General features: G+C 27.9%; 3 protein-coding genes across 5 annotated transcripts; 2 read left to right on the top strand and 1 right to left on the bottom strand.

The window, feature by feature from the left end:
• The first annotated feature begins 4,573 nt into the window (after window positions 1–4,573).
• Window positions 4,574–6,604, top strand: LOC124920986 (peroxisomal membrane protein 13-like). Of its 3 annotated transcripts, none has more exons than XM_047461581.1 (5): window positions 4,574–4,710; window positions 5,200–5,427; window positions 5,534–5,856; window positions 5,969–6,061; window positions 6,137–6,604. In XM_047461581.1, exons 1-5 carry the CDS (start codon window positions 4,683–4,685, stop codon window positions 6,344–6,346), a joined length of 882 nt encoding a protein of 293 aa, XP_047317537.1. In that variant the 5' UTR covers window positions 4,574–4,682; the 3' UTR covers window positions 6,347–6,604. The 3 variants fall into 3 exon arrangements, with proteins under 3 accessions (XP_047317537.1, XP_047317535.1, XP_047317534.1); XM_047461579.1 differs by having other exon boundaries at window positions 5,200–5,445; XM_047461578.1 differs by having other exon boundaries at window positions 5,200–5,445; window positions 5,528–5,856.
• A 652-nt stretch (window positions 6,605–7,256) lies between these two features.
• On the bottom strand, window positions 7,257–9,675 carry LOC124920985 (F-box/LRR-repeat protein 12-like). Its single transcript, XM_047461577.1, has 2 exons — window positions 9,338–9,675; window positions 7,257–8,800 (listed from the first exon to the last, which is right to left on the bottom strand). The coding sequence occupies exon 2, from the start codon at window positions 8,721–8,723 to the stop codon at window positions 7,602–7,604; it is 1,122 nt and encodes a 373-aa protein (XP_047317533.1). The 5' UTR covers window positions 8,724–8,800; window positions 9,338–9,675; the 3' UTR covers window positions 7,257–7,601.
• Window positions 9,676–14,981: 5,306 nt separating this feature from the next.
• On the top strand, window positions 14,982–16,139 carry LOC124921002 (zinc finger MYM-type protein 1-like). Its single transcript, XM_047461602.1, has one exon. The coding sequence runs from the start codon at window positions 14,982–14,984 to the stop codon at window positions 16,137–16,139; it is 1,158 nt and encodes a 385-aa protein (XP_047317558.1).
• The last annotated feature ends 4,962 nt before the right edge of the window (window positions 16,140–21,101 follow it).

Genomic DNA, 21,101 nt, shown 5'->3' with positions numbered 1-21,101 from the left:
GTTTTTAACATCAATGACCACTGTCATTTTAACAAATCTGATTTCTACAAAAGAAATCATCAGACTAGCTGGATTCGAACACATGACCTCTTTTCCTCCACGCATCATTATGTCTAAACTTTGAACCACTGCGCCAATGCACCCTTTCAATGTTATATTACTGTTTACGACCTTTTGTCTTCTTTTTAGAGAAACTTAACTTTCTCTTCTTTTTGACTTAAACTCTGTCAAACAATGAATATATACACATTTAAAACCATAACTTATTATCATAATAAAATGTAATATATAAAAAATGTATAAATAAAGATATCATCTCTCTTTATTTATTAAATCATCCTACCATATTCTTATTAATTATATTGTTTAATTAAAAAGAAGGTATATATTATAATTAATTATTTTAAAACTGAAACCATATGTTTCAATTATAATTAATTTTAACACCATAAATTTTATAAAAATTGAAAGCTAACATATTAGTTACTTTCTTATTTTCATTCATTATTATTAATAATTTTAATAACCAAACAAATCTTTAAATAAGACTAGAACAAATTAAATTATTGTGTTCTAATTTATTTTCTATATAACATTTGTATAATGAATATACAAATTAATGTTCTTGAGAAAATTTTCATATCAAAATATATTAGCTTATAAAACTAAGCTTTAACAGCATAAGAACATATGTGTTAATAATCAAACATATTTATATGCAATAAAGACTTATCTTTATTTGTTGATTCCTTGATATGAATCTTTTCCATTTTTTTTCGAAATGAATATCATCTCTTCCGCAACACCGCGACTAGTATTTCTGAAACATCAAAGACAAAAAATATATTCGATGGTGCAAGCTCTTAAATAGCTTAGCACAAAGGAACTGTTTTAAGATTGTTAGAAATCTTGTTTTGAAATAACAGAAATATATATATAAATTGTGTTACAAATAGATGAAATAAATACAATGTTACAAAGAACGAAATCACCAGATAAAATTGTTGATTCGAGGCATGTGCTTAGCACATTTCCCTTAAAACAGTTCCACCGTCTCCCCATGTGCTAGAGCTTATCACAGATGGCTGTCTCCCAGGGTACAACGAATCTAGTAGTGATTCAGCACCGAAATCACTACACAACGAGCTTGATAAAGTACCTGAACTATCACCGGGTTTCAACGGAAAAATCGAACACGGAACTCGAAGAACACTCACAAACAAGAAGAAGACTTTTGGAATTCTAGAGTGAGAAAGAATGAAAATGAAGAAGTGATGTGGTTTTTTGTCCATCGAATGGTGTGGGATAGAATGCCTATTTAGATTGTTGAAATAATAAACTGTTAATTAAATCATCAATTGATCCAACGGTTGGCATTGCTTGCCTCTTCATTTGCCTTAATATTTCTTCTTAATGAAGGATAATTGTTTGCCAAAATTAATGAAGACATTTATTTTGCAATACTCACGTTACATGGTTTTTTAATCTGTTAATAATAATATTAAATTATCATAACAATTAATAATAATAACAAACTCAAGTAAGTCACACTACAAATTAACAACATTTTGTTAATTGGTCATCAAGGCATTTTGATTAATTAATTTAAATTAATTAATTCAAACATTTGGATCAAATTTCATCCTATAATTCACATTTGAATTTCACATGAAATTGATTTAATTTTATTACCCATATTCTAATTTCCATTCATTAATAGAATTTATAGAATTAATTTAAAAATTCCAACATTAATATCCTCACTTAAATAAATCCCTAAGCAAATTAAGTAACGTAGTAGGTGTAATGGATAGGTTGAGTTCAAATTTTCCTAACGTAAACAATGTTTTTACAAAATCTTCAAATCTTAGGTTGAATTTCAACTCGGTTTTAGTTAGTTATATAATCTATACAAACCGGTGAGACGAGACATAACAAAGTTTTGACTTAGTTGTCGATGAATTCGAAATCAAGAACTTCTCCCTTTTTAATATTTTGCTTCTCCGTAGATGATTGTGAAGATTTTTCAACGACAATACAAGCCTTATAGAAGAAAAGCAATCATTGTCAAGCAGGGATAGAATCCAGAATTTGAAGTTAGGGGTAGGCTTAAACTTTTTTGAGACGAACTTAAAATAAAATTAGCTTAAAATTTTAAGGGTAAAAATAAGTAAATATTTCCTCTAAAATTAAATTAGTTTGAAAATATTATGAAATTATAGTAATTTGACATTATTTTAATAAAAAAAAAAGTGAACTTGAGCCTATTAAACACATCTAACAACCTCTTTCAAATTTTAAGTCTCATCAAATAATTATAAATTTATAATCAAACAAAGTTTAACAAAAATAAATAAATAAATAATGAATTCTTCTTAATTATTAATTATGACACCAACTCATCTAGATCTCTTTCTCCTTTAATTGACCAAATCTCTTTCACCTTTAATAATAAGTCTTTATTTTAAAAAAATATAAAATTGGTTGGGCGGGCTTAAGCCCCATGCATTCCTTTTGGTTAGAACAGATTCTCGAGATAACGAAAAGATGTATTTCTTTGAGAAAATTTATTGGTAGAAGTCTATGCGGTTATAACACTAAAAAGGAGAAGTTTCACCCTTCTCATTTATGTGGATATATCACTAAAAAGTGAGAAGTTTCATCAATCTCATTTTTATGGTGTACAATGTTAATAAAATCGATTTCAGAAATAATAAGTGGCAACTTTTTTTTTTTTGACCTTTTTGCGATCCTATAATAAAAATGAGGTTAAAGTGACAAAATGTTTTCGTCTCGCATCTAATCTAATTGTTTAAAGATTTTATTTAAATAGAAAATTTTTCATCAAAAAAAAAGACGAGAAACGGACTCTCCTTGTAGATGTTCTTACACATGTTTCGATCGACCTAAAAAACTACGATAATTTTTTTCTGACAGACCCTCCTAATTTTAAAACTAGTTAATCTATTATTCGTCACTCCAAAAGACTCTATCCTGATTTACTTGAAAAAAATTGTGAAAATAAAAAACTTCAACAAAAATTCTGTTTTTTAGTTGGGAAGTTATTATTAAAAAAGTTTTGACATTTAAAAAATAAATAATGTCATATTGCTAATAGATGCATTATTTGTTTGAAGAGGGAATAATTCATTGATTATATTATTCTTCATTGCGACCTTGCCAATATCATGTTGACTCTTTTGTAAAATCTCTTTTGTTTTCAATTAATACATAAAATGTCGACGACTTTTAGGTCAAATGGATTGAATGATGTAGACGATTTGAAACAATATGGTGGATGATTTGAAAATAAATAAATAAAGAATTTTTGAAAGAATAATCAAAGAATCCATGCATGGTCAATTGAAACTTATGAATGAGGTGGGCCTTACTCATCCATAATTTATTTTTAAATTTATATATATACAATTTAGCAAGAAGGGGTTGATGATAGAATATTGGACTTTTTGAATAATGTTTGAGAGAGAGAGAAAGAGACGTTACATATATTATTTTAGTTTTGTTTGATTATAATAATTATTTAAATTTTTGTTATTTTTTAAGATTTTAATGGGATTATTTAGTGTTTTTAAAATTTTTCTCCTTATTTTTTGTTTTTTAGTCTAAATTAATGATCACATGGACAAACTCATTCATTCAATAAAAATATATATAAAAAAGTCATTTAATAAAAAATAATTATTTTTTGTGTAGTCAATAATTATTTTATCAATTTATATTTTAACAAAAATATTTTGTTATAATCATATCTTAAATGTGGTTACTTGGACTACTTTTAATTATTTTACTCGTTACAAATTGAATTTTAAATTTTTTTATTATATTTTATTAATTTTTTTTATGTTTCTTAACATATATTTTTTAATATTTTATTATATATATATTAAAAAATGATTTTTTTGGGACGGAAATAGGTTAAAGTTGAGATTGTCTTAAACTCAAACAAATATAAAATACTTAAAAAAACTCCTTAATTTTGTTTTTTCATTTTTATTTACAATTTTCTTATATAAATAAAAAAATACTAAATACACATTAATCTATTTTATTCGTTTTTATTCATAATTTTTTCTTTATTTTATTCAATCTCATTAAAAAAAATTTAAATCTATTTAAAATTTTCAAACCACCCAAACTGAAATTCTTAGATTCGTTTCAATTCAAAAAATAGAACTTATCCAAATTTAAAAAATTTCGATCATATTAAAATTTAAAATTATTACATTTTTTTCTCTCATTTATAACATATAACATTGAACCCGTTTTGGTTGTCATAATAATAATAAAAAAAAAGTTAGATATTTCTAAACCAACCTATAGCTCTAGAAGCAGGTAACTGGATGTGTCACGAGATAAAGACAACCTTTTTTTGTGTGTGAAAGTATAGGGGGTTCAATTGATGATTAGTTAAAAGTTTGAGGGCCAAATTTATTTATATTCCCGATGTGATCAGGCCTAAAATCGTAAATTTTACACGACATTATTTTCTTTTATTTTTATATTTGTTTCTCTTGTCACCGATATTTTTTTTTTTTTTTTTATTTCAGTTCTTACCAGAAAAAAGTGGGTAATGCTAAATCCTACGACGACTGTCTGGTCTTCACTTTCTCTCTCTCACATGTTAGACATCTTGGTGGAATTTCTTCTCCCCATCGATCGCCATGGCATCTTCTAATTCCCAGCCGAATGGTTTGTGAAATTCATCTCATTTCTTTCTTTTACGAAAGTCGATTTTCAAACCTAACCCTTTCTTCTTTTCGATTTCATTGATTTGATTTCTGGAAACCCGTTTCCTCTTGCCACCGACCCGATCATCTTAGAGATAATTATTGACTTCGTTTTTCAATTCATCACTTATATTAACGACTCTTTCCTCCCTAAGCTTCAATTTTATTTCTGGGGAAAGGAACGGAAGTTTGTAGCTGTTTATGTGTTCTTTCGGATTATACTTAACTCCCTGATTAAGATTCATAGATAGAAAACAGTAATTGGGTATCATCTATTTTGGTTAGTTGATGTTTAACATACTTCTGGATTCATAGAATTCTCGGGTTCTGATTCTGATTCTGAATACTTGATTTGATAGCAAATTCCGAGAATTTAGGTTATTAAATTGATGAATAGATTGTAAGATAGTGTTTTTGTTTATCTATGGTATATGATTCTATTTCAATACAGGTGGTGGTCCTCCTCCGAAGCCATGGGACCAAGCAGGTTCGTCGGGTCCAACACCGTTCAAGCCTCCATCTCCTGGAAGCACAAGTGATGTTGTGGAAGCTTCAGGAACAGCAAAACCTGGTGAAATTGTCTCTTCAGCCAACAGGACTGGAACTACTACTATAAACACAAATTCGCTTGGAAGGCCTGTGCCTACAAGGCCATGGGAACAACAGCAGCAGACTTACGGTAGCACCACTTATGGAGGTGTTATTATTTTATCTTCTTGTTTTTATTTGATCATCATTTTTTGGTTGAGTTTGTTTCTAATTATTAAGTTACATGGTAGGTGTAGGAGGATATGGTTCAACAATGAACTATAGCTCAGGCTATGGCTCTGGATTGAGCGGTTCATATGGAGGAGGGGGGATGTATGGTGGAGGAATGTATGGAAACAGCATGTATAATAGAGGAGGATATGGCGGTAGTAGCCTTTACGGAGGCGGTTCTGGGATGTATGGTGGTGGTGGAATGTATAACAGTGGCTTTGGCGGCCAAATGGGCGGCGGTTATGGAATGGGAATGGGAGCGGGTGACCCATATGGCAATCAAGATCCTAATAATCCATATGGTGGTCCGCCATCTCCACCTGGTTTTTGGATATCCTTCTTGCGAGTGGTAATATTAAGTTCTGTTTGAAATTGTGATATCATATTGTTTATAAAAGTGTTGGCAAATTGGTCCATTACTAAATTTTATTAGTAACACTTTTTAATTTTTTTCATGTTAGATGGAAGGTGTGGTGAACTTTTTTGGTCGGGTTGCAATGCTGATAGACCAGAACACGCAGGCATTTCACATGTTCATGAGCGCCCTTCTTCAGGTACACTTAACTTATATATGTCCTCCAGGAATCAACACAAATACATAAATTTTGTGATTTGTCTATCCTGTGCAGCTTTGTGATCGATCGGGCATGTTATATGGAGAACTTGCTAGATTTGTGTTGAGACTGTTGGGAGTAAGAACACCACCAAAGAAAGTGCATCCAGCCGGAGCTGAACCTCATATGGGCCCTCACAATGGGGCTGGAAACTACATTGAAGGACCAAAAACCGCTCCAAATGGTGGTGCTTGGGACAACGCATGGGGTGAGGGTTCTAGTTAGAAGTGATTTGGTCACTACAGAAGTGAATGAAATGAGAGTAAAAGGAAAGCTGAAGGTGTGAACTCTCTGCCTTTGGGTGGTTGAGTTTGTAAGATAAGGAGCATCATAGGTTGGTTTTCAAAAACTTTACCCAGCTTCTTATGTCTTGCTTTATTATATATCTTTGAGCTTGTTGATGAATTTCTTATATGAATGAATACTTTTTGGTCTCGTTTTGGGAACCTTGATCTATATTTCAATCAATTCATTTCTTTTTTATTTGACACAAAATCAAAATCTCCACCAACCATGACTTTTAACATGTACCTATGTTTTCGTTTGCATGATACTAGATTAAATGGACACTGATCATATTTCTTTAGACCAGCTAACAACTTAAGTGGTAATGATCTTACATAAGAAATTAAATGTTTCATGTTTGATTATGAAGAATGTGTTAATAGTTTGACAAAAATGTTCTGGTTTAAAAGGTGATCATGTTAGCATACCCCTAGAAATAAACTGAGTAAAAAAATCAAAAAAAAAACTTAGAGACTAAATTATGGCTCTTGTTATTATTTGGAATTTGAGGAAAAATATAATTTTTTGAAATTTTTATAGATTATGTTATTAAACTTTAGAAAAAATCACAGTACCAAATAAACTCAATAAATCATGAACATAAATGATGTAATAGGGTTGAAACAATTTTATTTGCAAAATAGGTTACCAAATGAACTCAAATCATGAACGATAATTATGTAATAGGGTTGAAACAATTTTATTTGCAAAATGGGTTATCAAACATTGAGGAGCTCCTCTATTAAATTGGTTTGTTCAGAGAATTTCAAATATATAACTAACTAATAAATTTACGAGACATAAATAATCAAAAACAGGGATAACTCATAGACTCACAAACATCAAGATATAAAAAACAAAACCGTATAGTCAAATTTGAAACCATAAGAAATCCAAACTAAAAACAAAGTCATATGTATATTGTCATTGCAAAACACACAATGAGATGTACCCAAAGAAGGAAATGAAATCCATACATATTTGACGTCTCTGAACCCTTTTAAGTTTAATGAAATCTAGGGACAATGGAATGTTTCCATAGCAATAGCAGATAAATTAGAAATGGAAGTCGCTTGAAGCCAATCAAGACATGTTTTCTGTGAAATTTGTAATAAAATGTATTTGTGAACTGAAAATCTATCATACCTTTGGAAAGAGCTTATCAGTGAATTCTACTTCAAGATGTTTATAACTTCTATAGCGTGAAGAACGCCTCTTCAGGGATAATGCGTTTTACTTCGTCATTACTCAACTCAACATTAGGTTTCGATTGGAACACCTCCCGAGCAAGTAAAGACAAACGAGAATTCGGAGTACCAGTGTAGAGAATTGAAAGTCGTTGGCATCCATCCCTCAAGGCTTGCATCCCCACTACACATAATTTGGTGCATCTGTTCACATGAAGCCTCTCCAAGCTCTGGCAGTTCAATCCAATTGATTCCCAGCCAGGAAGCCCAATTCGGAGGCAAAAACCTAAGTGCCACTCTTGCAGAAAAATGCACCCCTTCGCAATAACTGCAACCGTCTCGTCCCCAACCAGTTTACACTTCCTTAAGTCGAGAACTCTCAATCTGGACGCTTGCCCCCTCCCAATAAAGGTCATCCCATCTGCATGCATTCCAGTGTAAAAAGAGAGGTTTAGATATTCAAGTGCACCCCCACTCAAAATTTCCTTTATGCCCTCGGGAAAAAGATTGCAGGATTCCACTTCAAGACAGGTTAGAGTCTTCCAACAATCCTTAAAGCCCAAGCCTGTGATGTTACTGCAACAAGATACTCTCAATGATTGAAGTTGACGGCAATTCATAATAAGATAACTGATTCCTAGGTCGGTAATATCCCTACAGCCTGACAGGTTGATGTCCTTCAATCCGGTGCAAGTTCTAGTCAAAATATAGAGTCCAGTATCAGTAACATGGGAAGCGGCGAAAGTAATGATGGACAAAGAAGGCAACACAGATGCAATGAATGACATCCCACTGTCAGTTATTGTAGAAGAACACCATATGTGAAGAGCTTGCAATGTTGAGCTGCACAATGCCAACAGTGCTAAGTCTGAGTCAGTCAATTCGGACCATCCTGTGAGGGTGAATGATCTTAGGTGACGAAAACGGAGTAGCAATCTACAAATTTGATAACCAATGCTGGTCTTGTAGGATTTACTGGGTACATCTATTAAGCAATTCAATTCTAGAGAACGACGACTGGAACTTTCAACATCAAGCCAGCGATGACAAGTCAAGCCAAAAGATTTACGATCTGAGTCGCTGTCCAGCCTTTCAAAAATCAAATATAAGCAATCAAGTGGAAAGTCCATAATTGATTTTAAATAGACTTGTATTCCTTCCCATGTAAAACCTTTTGTTCTTCACATAAACAGTACTTAAAGGGAATCTGCAAAGGTAGAAATCAATTCACTTCATTTAGCTTACATGTAAGAAATAAGAAAAACTGCGAAAAATTTGATACTAGGGTAAATATTAGGGTTAGGGTTAATGACCCGTTGGGATCTTTGACGGTTACAAGAATAACGCGGGTACAAATAACGCGGGTAGTCGATATGTTTTAGTTAAAATTTAAAGTTAGTTGAATACTCTAGCTAGATTTTATTTTATTGTATTTCAAACCCTATCAATTAAGGTTTTCTCTCCTCATCCAATCTCAAATCTATGAATCAGTCTAGTTCTCATCTGAATCTATAACACTATCATGCATTAAAATCACAAGTGAAAGAGCAGTTAGAAAAAAAGTTTCAATCTTATTAAAAAACGAGGTATTCAATGTATTCCAATTCTTAACCACTATGCATCAAAATCACAAGTGAAAGAGCAGCTAGAAAAAAGTTTCAATCTTATTAGAAAACGAGATATCCAATGTATTGTTAACTCATTACAATAACTGATCACCTCTTATCACTGCAATTTTACTTACATTTTGTTTTATCCTAGGATTCGTACACGGAAAACGTAACCCAGAATCGATCGCGTCCTCGTTCCTGTCGCCGCCGCCGCGGTTCGTCTCTGTGTCTACTTTCTGTATGCTTTGTCAATTATTTGAAGTCCATATTAAAATTGTGATTAGGGTTTGGTAGTTTGTAGCTCGTTGGATCTGGGTTTTATGAAGAACAAAACATAATCCAGTGATGGATGTCCCGAAGTCATAAATCCAGATTTTACTTTTACTAACCCTAACCCATTTGTAACCTTTAATCCCTAATGGGCTTTTGTTTGTGATGATATTTCATTGATGGATTTGATTTCACTCATTTTCAAGATCACATATTGTTTGAATGATATTGACCACTTGTAATAAAGTGTTGTTCTTTCCCCTTCTCTTATTCAGTTTGATTCAGTTTTCGTTTATGAGAGATTTAACTTCTGTTTTTCCTTTATTTTTTTAATTTTATTACAAAGAATTTCCGAATTATAATAATAATAATAATAATAAAACAGACGACTGATCTGTTCATAGTCTAATAAGATATCTCTTTCAGAATAACAATTTAATTATTATTTTTATTTAATAATTATTAATTATAAAAAAAAATAACATTATATCAGATATTTTATAATAAAAAAATTAATATATAGAATAATATTTTTAATTAATTATTAAAATAAAATATTAATATATTTAACTCAATATTTTTATATTGATGTTTTAAATTATTAATTATTTTATATATATATATATATAAATAAATTCATAAAATATAATATATATATATATATATTTATTGTAACAACCAAACAATAAAAAATTATTTATTTAATCTTATAATATCAGTGTATATTAAAAAAATATTTATATTATTATAAAATATATTGTTAAATAAAAAAAATTCATTTAGATAGATTTGAGACTTATTTGAAAATAGTTATAGAATGTTTTAAGAAATTATCTAATAATATATATTGTCTTAAAAGAAAAAAGAAATAGATTTTTCTATCGTGAGTCTATAAACTATGGTCTTTTTTCTTTGGTTTGTAAAAGAATTCAATCAAAATCAATTTTTTAATCAATTACTTCTTAATAATTATATCACTCATTTCATTTATCAAAATACTAAAATATTTTTTATTTTAAATTATTATTTTTTATTTTATTTATATATATCAATACCTTTTAAATTTTTTTTTATCAAAAATAATTATTATTTTCTCAAAATCATCATAAATTATTATTTTTTTCTTCTTCTAAATCTTTTAAAAAACCTCAAATCTTAGTTATTTCGAGAAAAATGATAAATAATAGGTATTGAAAATTAATTTTTAATTTTTAATTTATAAGTTTATTTATATGTATATTAATTTTATATGTATTATATTATTCATATTAATATAATAATTATTTTATATTAAATTTTATGAAATTAAAAATAAAGATCAAACTAATTAAAATAAAAAAGTTATAAATTATATTTTATAATAAATATCCATGAAATTTTTTTAAATTTATTTTATAAATATTATAAGGGAACGTTTGATTGTCTTTCCCGTAAAAAGTGTATTGTATAATTAAATTTTGTTCAAATTTATTTTATATGAACTTAAATAACTTTGTTATATAATTTTGTTTAATAAAATTATTATCAAAATTCAATTATATATATATATATATATTTATTTTAAATAAAATAAGGTCTTTATATACCATAAAAAAAAGTTTATAGAAACACTATTTTTCAAGAACATTTTTAACGGCATATAAATTGATTGATGGTATATGATTTATTATTAATCATAACAAATTAATATTTATATCTTTTAATAATAATAATTGAAAAAAATAATAAACATAATTTTTTTTATTGAATTGAATATCAAATAATATTATAATACTTAGATTATGACTAAAATAATATTTTTATATTAAAAAACAAAAAAAAATTCAAAGAAACCTATCAAAATAATACAAAACATTTTTTTTTGAGAGAAAGAGTGAAACTATATTGAATTTGCCTAATTTGTTAATTATTTTTAAATAACCTAATTTACTATAAACACAATTATTTTTTTTTTAAAACTTATTTATTTATATTTAAACTCATTATTAAATTATATATATATATTTAAATTATTATTTTTATTAAAATATTTAAATTAATACTTTTATAAATTTAATTATTTATATTTTGATATATATATATATATATATTTAAATTATTATTTTTTATAATTTTTATTATTTATATTTTTGATATATATTTTAAATTATTATTTTTAAAAATTTAATTATTTTTATTTTATTATATATATTTACATTTCAATTATTATTTATATAATATAATAAATATTTACTCTACCATTCTCCTACATAATTAATAAATACTATTAAATTTAACATATATTAACCATAATAATATAATAATTCATAAAAATGATTACAAACATCATTCTCTAGATTATCAACGTTTTGCTCCAGACATTATTAGCTACGTCTCGTATAACTTTCTTGGTCGCACATCAAAAAGTTATGTTTTTTTTTTAATTACCCATCTCAATTTGAATAAGATGGTTTTGACCTTGTTGATTTTTCTTTTTTCTCAAATACTTTTTAAGTATCTATGAAATTTTTAATACTAGATTTTATGTTAGGTTTGTTTGTTTATGAATATTTGTATCTTATATTTTTATTATTGTTTCTGAAATGCTTAATCTCATTATTTTGTTTCAATTTTGCTTAGTAACACTTTAAATGATCGTATTTTTGTAATGTTTTTGTCATTATATATAAATGATTCTCAATAATATAATATTGGATGAAACTTATTTTTTTATATAAAATAATAATTGAAATATAAATATATATTATAAATAATTTAATTTATAAAAATAATAATTTAAATATTTTAATAAAATAATAATTTATATATATATATATATATTTAATAATGAGTTTAAATGATAAAATAAATATATTAATTAAAAAATGAATTTGAATAATAAAAGTAAGTTAGTTTGGGAATAATTAACAAAAATATGTTAGTTTGGTAAATTTAACGAAAAATAAGGACAGTTTCAAAAAATAATTTCATAATTTATAAAAATGATTACAATCATCATTTTCTAGATTAATGACGTTTTGTTCAAGACATTGTTGGCTACAACTCGTATAACTTTCTTGATCGCACCTCAAAAAGTTATGTTTTTTCGTGAGTTATCCATCTCAGTTTGAATAAGATGGTTTTGATTTTGTTGGTTTTTCTTTTTCTCAAATAGTATTTATGAAATTATTAACACTAGCTTTTATGAACATTTGTGTCTTATATTTTTATTATTGTTTCAGAAATGCTTAATCTCGTTATTATGTATCGATTTTATTTGGTGACACTTTAAACGATCGTGTTTTTGTAATGTTTTTCTCATTATATAAAATGATTCTCAATTATATAATATTGGATGAAACTTAATTTTTTCTATATAAAATAATAATTGAAATATAAATATAAATAATTAAATTTATAAAGTAGTAATTTAAATATTTTAATAAAACAATATATATATATATATATTTAATAATGAGTTTAAAATTTAAATGGTAAAATAAATAAATTAATTAAAAAAAATCAAGTTTAAATAGTAAAGAGGTTAGTTTGGAAATAAATTAAAAAAATAGGTTAGTTTGATAAATTAAAAAAATAAAATTTATTTGTGAATTGGTTCCTAGTTCAGCTGCTGCACCAACTCTTCGGACTGAAGTGTTTCAAAACATGTGAAACTTGAATATTAATGAACAAAATTAATATTTTATCAAATAAACCTAATTGAAAACTTCCACAAGGTTATGATTAAAAGGGAATCTTGTTTAGTTGATTTTTTTAAGATCATGATAAGAATATACATGTACCCATAAAAATCACTCTATATATATATCTTCAAAGAAATATATAATAAATTGATGCTTCTAATTTTTAAATAAGTCAATAAATTAACAGGGACTTTTTTTACAAGTTTTGACTCAATAAGACATCTAACTTTTTCCTATCACAATCAATTTTATATTCCGAACACTTGTATATATTTATTCATTAAATTAAATTTTTAAATAAATCGTCACACAAACTTTCAGAAATAGTCACTATTGGTCAATCTCCTTTTTCATATTTTTTCCCATTAAACCTACCTCATAGATTTTTACATATAACTTCTTCTTCCACTCGCCTCTTTACTATTGCAACAAATTCCAATTTCACTTTCCCGCTAACAGTTGACATAATTTGGCTGAGTATCATTGATACTTCGATTGCACCTTGATGGTTATTAATTATCCGATTTTGATGAAATTGAAACTCTGAAGATAAGGTGTATTCCTATTTAATTGGAATGAGACTTGTTAATGACTATGTATTATGCTTTGGGGGCATATGACTTCAATGGGAAGTTGTTATTGCCCTCGATCATTTGGCTACACATGCATAATCAATATAAAGGAAGTGCTACATCATACTTATAAGGATATTGCAGAGTTTTTAGGTTAAATGCCTTATTTATTACCTTGATCGGGGTCCCTTCGTATTCTTTGTTTATCTTTACTTTTCAGTTTTGTGCATGGGTGTTCATGGGAAATGGTGTCCCTTCTCTAAGTTTCGAATCCTCAAGCAAATTCTCAATCTTAAAGAACTTGGAGCTTTTTTTTCCCTCTAGTTTGTGATCTTGAGTTCAAGACTTCTGAATTTAATTCACAATCTAAATTTAAGATTCTTGTGTTGAACATATTGATGATAACTTGAAACCTTAGTTTTTCGAATCTCATTATGTACTAAAATAATAAGTTGGAGGTTTTGAATAAATAATTTAAGGGTTAATAATTAACAATCAAAATAATTGGAGAATCAAAAGTCAAAGATTAGAATAGTTGAAGAGCTTCAAATTAAAGCAGTTATTTTTAACGAAAAAAATTTGAGAAGGGGTCATTTACCATCTCTAAAATTTTAGGAGCGATTTGTTTTAAAAAAATAATTCGAGAGCTAAAGATAAACAATTGAATTAATTAGAGGGTCACCCAAATAATTTGCCTAAAAATTATTGAGAGTCTAAAAACACTCATTGAAAAAAATATTTATTTAAAAAAGGTTTAGTGCTAGGTTACAACTGAGAAAAAGTCTCGATGCTATGTCCAATGGCGGATGCACTCAGCGGTGGGCAGTAGTCCAGTGTGATATATATATATATAAATATATATATATAAATATATATATATAGCTTGCTAAAATTTTCTATCTCTAAATATAATATCTTATATAAGAATATGATATATCTATAATAATATTTATATTAAATTATATTATTATTATATTATATTAAATTATATTATTATTATATTATATTATATTATATTATATATTTTTTTTATATTCATACTTAAACTTTCATTTTTATTATTTATTTAGAACATAATCAATTTAAATTTTTATGATTGTTTGATTTAATTTCTCTACAACTATCTTTGGTCTCTCTTTTGAATCTCTCGGTTAGTTTTCTTTACCTTTTCTCAATTAATTTGATTTATAACATAAAATTGTATAAATTATATATTCTTATTTTAATTCTATATTTTTGTTAATAGGATTACAATGGATAATGAAAGGAGTAAAAAAAGAAAGACATTATTGTCGTTTTTCAAACATAAAGAAAATTCATCTACATCTACGGTTAACGAGGTAAATCTTCAATCTTATACATCTAATATAGAAGAAGAACAACCTGTTTTAAATTTTCCAAGGGTTGAAATTGATCTTAATAATCTTGAACGAAATCCCGCAATTTGGATTCCTATATGGCAACATCCAATAAATAAACAAGATGAAATTAGGCGGTCTTATATTAGAATGGGTCCGTATCAACCTAAGTTAGATGAGTATCCAAGAACTAAGTTTGGATCACAAACTCAGTATCGTAGATTTCAATACTCGTGGTTTGAAAAGTTTCCTTGGTTAGAGTATTCTTCATCAAAGGATTTAATATTTTGTTTTCCTTGTTTTCTTTTCCAAGAGAAATCACATATTAATCCTTCATTCACTATTGATGGATTTAATAACTGGAAAAGAGTTAACGATGGAGTTAAATGTCCACTTTTAATTCACGTGGGAGGTCCTACTTCCTCACATAGTAATTCAGTGAAATGTGTTGAAGATTTGATGAAAGTAAGTGGACATATTGACAACATATTGAATGCCCAAAGTTTAGATGAAGTTCAGAAAAATCGATTACGACTTAAGACAACAATTGAGAGTATTCAATGGCTTAGTTTACAAGCTTGTGCATTTAGAGGTCATGATGAATCTTCATCTTCTAAAAATTGTGGTAATTTTATAGAGATGATAAAACTTATGGGTCGATTGAATGTTAATATTGGTGATATAGTATTAGAAAAAGCTCCAAGAAATGCAACATATACTTCACCAACTATTCAGAAAGAAATTTTGCATATTTTTGCAAATAAAGTAAAGAAAAAAGAGCCGATGTCAATTATTTTGAGATTTGTTGATTGTTTGGGTATTTTACGAGAGCGTTTCTTTGATATTGTTAATGTTCCAAATACTACTGCTTCAACATTAAAGAAGAGCATATCAGATGTTCTTTCTCGACATAATTTGAATGTCACCAATATGAGAGGGCAAGGATACGACGGTGCTAGTAACATGTCTGGTGCTTGGAATGGACTTCAAGCTCTATTTCTTCGAAAGTGTCCATATGCATATTATATACATTGCTTTGCTCATATGTTGTAATTAACATTAGTTGGAGCTTCTACAAAAGAGATTTCTGTTTGGCTATTTTTTTCAAAATTATCCACCATTATTAATCTTATTGGTTGTTCCTCCAAATGGCATTTTGAGTTACATTCTGTTCAAACTATTGAAATTGATCGTATGATTACTTCGGGTGAACGGGATACTGGTAAAGGAATGAATCAAATTGGTAATTTACATTGTAGTGGATCAACTCGATGGAGCTCTCATTTTGAATCTATTTGAAGTTTAATTGATATGTTTGGTGCAACTATTTCTGTTCTTGAAAGTATTGTGGAAGAAGGATCGTCTAGTTCTTTACGTGGAGAAGCATGTGGTTGTTTGATAACTTTGAGATCTTTTGAATTTGTTTTCACACTTTATATGATGCAAAAAATTATGGGAATTACAAACTTGCTTTGTCAAGCTTTGCAAAACAAATCTCTTGATATTATAAATGCCATGGATCTAGTATCAACTACTAAAGCACTACTTTTCAATTTTAGAGAAGAATGATTTGATCATCTCCTAGAATACGTGCAAATGGTTTGCACACAACATGACATTGAAATTCCGGATCTGAATGCTTCATACAAAAGTGCAACAAGACGTTCATGTCAACAAAAAGATTCGTTGGTAATTCAACAACACTATCATTTCAATATCTTCAATTCAGTGATAGATTTTCAACAAGAAGAGTTGAATTCCAGATTTAGTGATGAGGCAGTAGAGCTCCTTAAACTTAGTTCTGCTTTGGACCCTAAAGATAATTTTAAATCATTTAAAGGTGAAGATATTTGCAAATTGGCTGAAAAGTATTATCCAGGAGACTTCAGTAAACAAGAAATGCATTATTTGAGATCCCAACTCCAGCATTATAAAATTGATATTTCTCGTAATGAGAATTTTCAAAATATGTCTTCCATCATTGAATTGTATCGCAGATTAGTTGAAACAAATAAGTCATCAAATTATAATTTGATTGATAGATTGATTCGACTTGTTTTGACTTTACCAGTTTCTACTGCCACTACAGAAAGATCATTTTCAGCAATGAAACATGTGAAAACTATTCAACGGAATAAGATGGAAGAAGAGTTTTTAGCCGATACTATGATAATTTATATTGAACGAGAGCTTGTTGAAGATATTGATTCAGATTCTATAATAGATGAATTTTATTCTATAAAAAATAGAAGGTTGCAACTTAAATAATATGTAAAAGTTTGTTAAATTTTATATATTTTCTTGTCTTATTTTTACATTTTCAATAATACGAGATAATTTATATATATATAAATTTGTTATTAAATCGGGTATTTCGTTCATTTCTTAGATCTTTTATATTTATTTTATTTTATTAGGGGTATTTATTGATAAATTTAATTACTAAAAAATTAAAATCAGTCCAGTCAATACACAAATCCTGAATTCGCCCTTGGCTATGTCTTACATGTTCGTAAAAAAAAATGAACGTTCTCTATTAACAATATTTTGGTCATTTTTTTAGAAATATTTTTACACTTTTTATTCATTACGTCAAGTCTTATCCGGTTTAAAAGATCTATCATATGCCCTAGACTAAAATCTAAGGATAAAATACTACAAGGAAATAATAAAATAAATATTTTTTAAGATTAAAGGATAATTTTAAGATTAAATATTTTCATGAGCACAACTTAATTTTGTATTTTTTGGTTTTTAAAAATGAAGTTATAATTAAAACAAAATGAAAATGTCAAAAGTTAGTCAAATAGGCCCAAGTGTAAAATGATTTTTGACTTTTTTTTCAGTTAAAAATAATCTTTTCACTATTTTGGGTGGATTTTAAGAAATTAATTAAAGAAATAAACTCAAGAAATAAAAAAACAAAACATGAAAACAAACAAGATATAAGGGAATCGGGCTAGGGTCAGGTCGCTGGTTCGGGTCACGGGTGGTCACGGGCATGCAGTGGCGGACCCAGAAATATTTTCTCGGGGGGCCGAATACATAGTAACGTAACATTTTTTTGGCGATCAAATAAATGTATTTTTTAATTAAAATTTTACTTGATAATTACATAAAATACTAACAAACACAATTACAAAATACTAATAAGCACAATTACTAAATTATTCTTGTCCATGAGTCGGTACAAAAGAAGACAAATTTATTCTACGAGATTCCATTTGTTGAAAATATTGCAATATTGGCTCATTTTCAATTGTTGAGAAAATATATTTCTCAACATATACAACTAAACTATCATTCATCCATTCATTTTCCATTCGGTTACGCAAATCAGTTTTCACGGTCTTCATTGCAGAAAAAACTCTTTCAACGGATGTAGTTGCAACTAGTAAAACTAAAACCAACTCCATCAATCGATAAATCAACGGAAAAACTATATGTTTTTTCTGTTATAACCAATTTCCGAGCAAAAATTTCCAAGTCTTCAATTGAAGAAAATTGAGGATCATCCCGCAAATTAAATAAGTAAGCCCGAAGTTGTTGTTCCAAAAATAAATAATCACTGCCTGTGAAATCTCAAGAATAAAGTTTGGCAAGACAAATGAGTTTACGAATATCAAATTTGGAGAATGAATTTCTGGGATGAAGACATGATATGCAATCAAGTAATTCTGTATTAACTTCTGAAAAACGATTATTTATTTCTTGCATAATCAAGTCAACAACCTAGCATTAAATAATAAATAATAACTATTAATAGATAATATATAATAACTATTAATAGATAAGAAATAATATTTATTATACCTGACAAAAGATTTCCACACGATAATGATGAAGATTAGTGATGAGTTCTCATTTTCCTCTTCGCCTACCATTGCTATCAATTATCATATGCTCATTCATATCAAGTATTGAGATCGAGTGTAATTGACAAAAACTGTTAACTTGGTCCAAAATATCATGTCATCCATCTTCTCTAAATTTTTGTAATTGATTTTTCGAACTCGCAATCAATGACATGACTTGAACTATATTTTGATCTCCTCTTTGTAGGCAAAGTGATAACTCACTTGTAATTCCCAATAAATTTTTCATCAAATACAACACAAAAACAAATTCATAAAAAACTAACTATATAAAAATATGAAAATCTAATTTAATAGGTTTCATTCTAATTTTATGAGAATATAAAAAAAATAAAAAATATTAATAAAAATAAAAATACAAAAACGTGATAAACATATATTATCAAGTGAATAGACACTCGAGATTACGATTATAGAATATTAATGCATATAAAAACAATATATCAAATTCTTTGTTTAAATACCGAACAAAACCAATGTAACTATTTTAACTTGTTTATTAATATTAATTTATATTTTCTTATAAATTTTTGAAATAGTTTAAAATTAAGAAATATAAAAAATTATTATTATTTTAGTTTTTATATTTTACCCTTATAAGTAATTTGTATTATTATATTAAAATAAATAAAAAATAATGTATAATTATTATATAAATATAATTTCAAAATAAATAATATTATTAATAAATTTAAGGTGAGGCAAGGTTCGAACACCTCGTTGAACTACAAAACTAACTAGACTAAAAATTACTTGTTAAATATATATATATATATATATATATATATATATATAAAAAATTATTTTAAGGTTGGGGGAGGCCCGGGCCCCCCAAGGCCCCCTTGTAGGTCCGCCACTGCGGGCATGGCAACGGGCAGGCAGGCCTTGGTTAGAAACCAAACCTTTGATCTGACCTCTCGATTGTGAAGCTGGCCATCAATCGTTGGTCGAGGTAATTAATTTACTCAATCAGGCGACAAAGGATCCTCAGTCGTGGTATCAGTCAAACGTTTAATAGAAAACAATTGAGCTTAATAGAAAACGTTTAACACACAATTGATTGAAAAATAACCCTCAATTTAAAACAAAATAGATTATGAAAGCATAAATGATAATTCAAAAATCATAAGTTCAATAAATTAAGATCTAGGCCATAGTGAAGAATGGAAAGAATAGGAGAACTTACCATACTTCTAGGAATTCTTATAGACAATTCATAAGTAAGCTCCAAGGTCCAAGCACACCTTAACTATGAATTTGAAAAAAATGAAGCCTTTAAAGCTCAACAATGATGAAAGTAAAAAACAAACTCTCAACTTGGATGTCCTCTTCTAAGTTGCTTTAGGGCATTTATATAGGCCACTTGAAAAATGGCTTGGGCCAGTTCAATCTCTTTTTTAAAAAACAACTTAGCATCTTAAAAAAAATAAAAAGAGAAAAAAGTTTTGAAATTAAAACAAAAACAAATATTTGTCCTAACTTAAATGGAAACACACAACCATTAAGAAAAATATGAAATTGAAATCAAACCAAAATCAAACAATTCAAACAAACGAAATAGAGTATGGCGCCTTGAACAAAAAAACTTTTGTGACTTTCCAATACGCAATGCTCCACCTTTGACATAACGATCAATTCTGCTCATTCATGGGAATTCGCCGACATGTGTACTTGGGTGCGTTACCATTAAAGAGTATCTTTCTCCGAACCTACTTCACATCACTTCAGACTCTTGTAAAAGCTTGTTAATTTCGCTCCATCCAAATGTGATACACATCTGTAGCAAAACAACACTCGAAGAAAACCAAGTACCCTTTGCTTTAATGAGTGTCAATTCCTTGATCTCCTTCTCTTCCACCGAAAAATTAAGAAACTCCACAAATTTGAAAAATCGCTCCAAAATCACGGATGTAAAGAAACATTGTCCAAAAATATAATCCATGGTTTCTTCTTCATCAACACACAAAAGACACTTCGAGTCCATAATATCCATGTAACCCTTGATTCTATCCATTGTTATTAGTCTTTCATGGAAGACTAACCACATGATGAATTGATGCAATATGATGATTTTAGGGACCAAACCAAATGAATCCACGTTGTTGTTTCCCCTCTTATTCGAACAATATCCTAAGAAAGC

This window comes from Impatiens glandulifera, chromosome 1, assembly GCF_907164915.1.
Source record: "Impatiens glandulifera chromosome 1, dImpGla2.1, whole genome shotgun sequence".
Lineage (NCBI taxonomy): Eukaryota > Viridiplantae > Streptophyta > Magnoliopsida > Ericales > Balsaminaceae > Impatiens > Impatiens glandulifera.
This window is presented reverse-complemented; position numbering and strand designations above follow the sequence as displayed.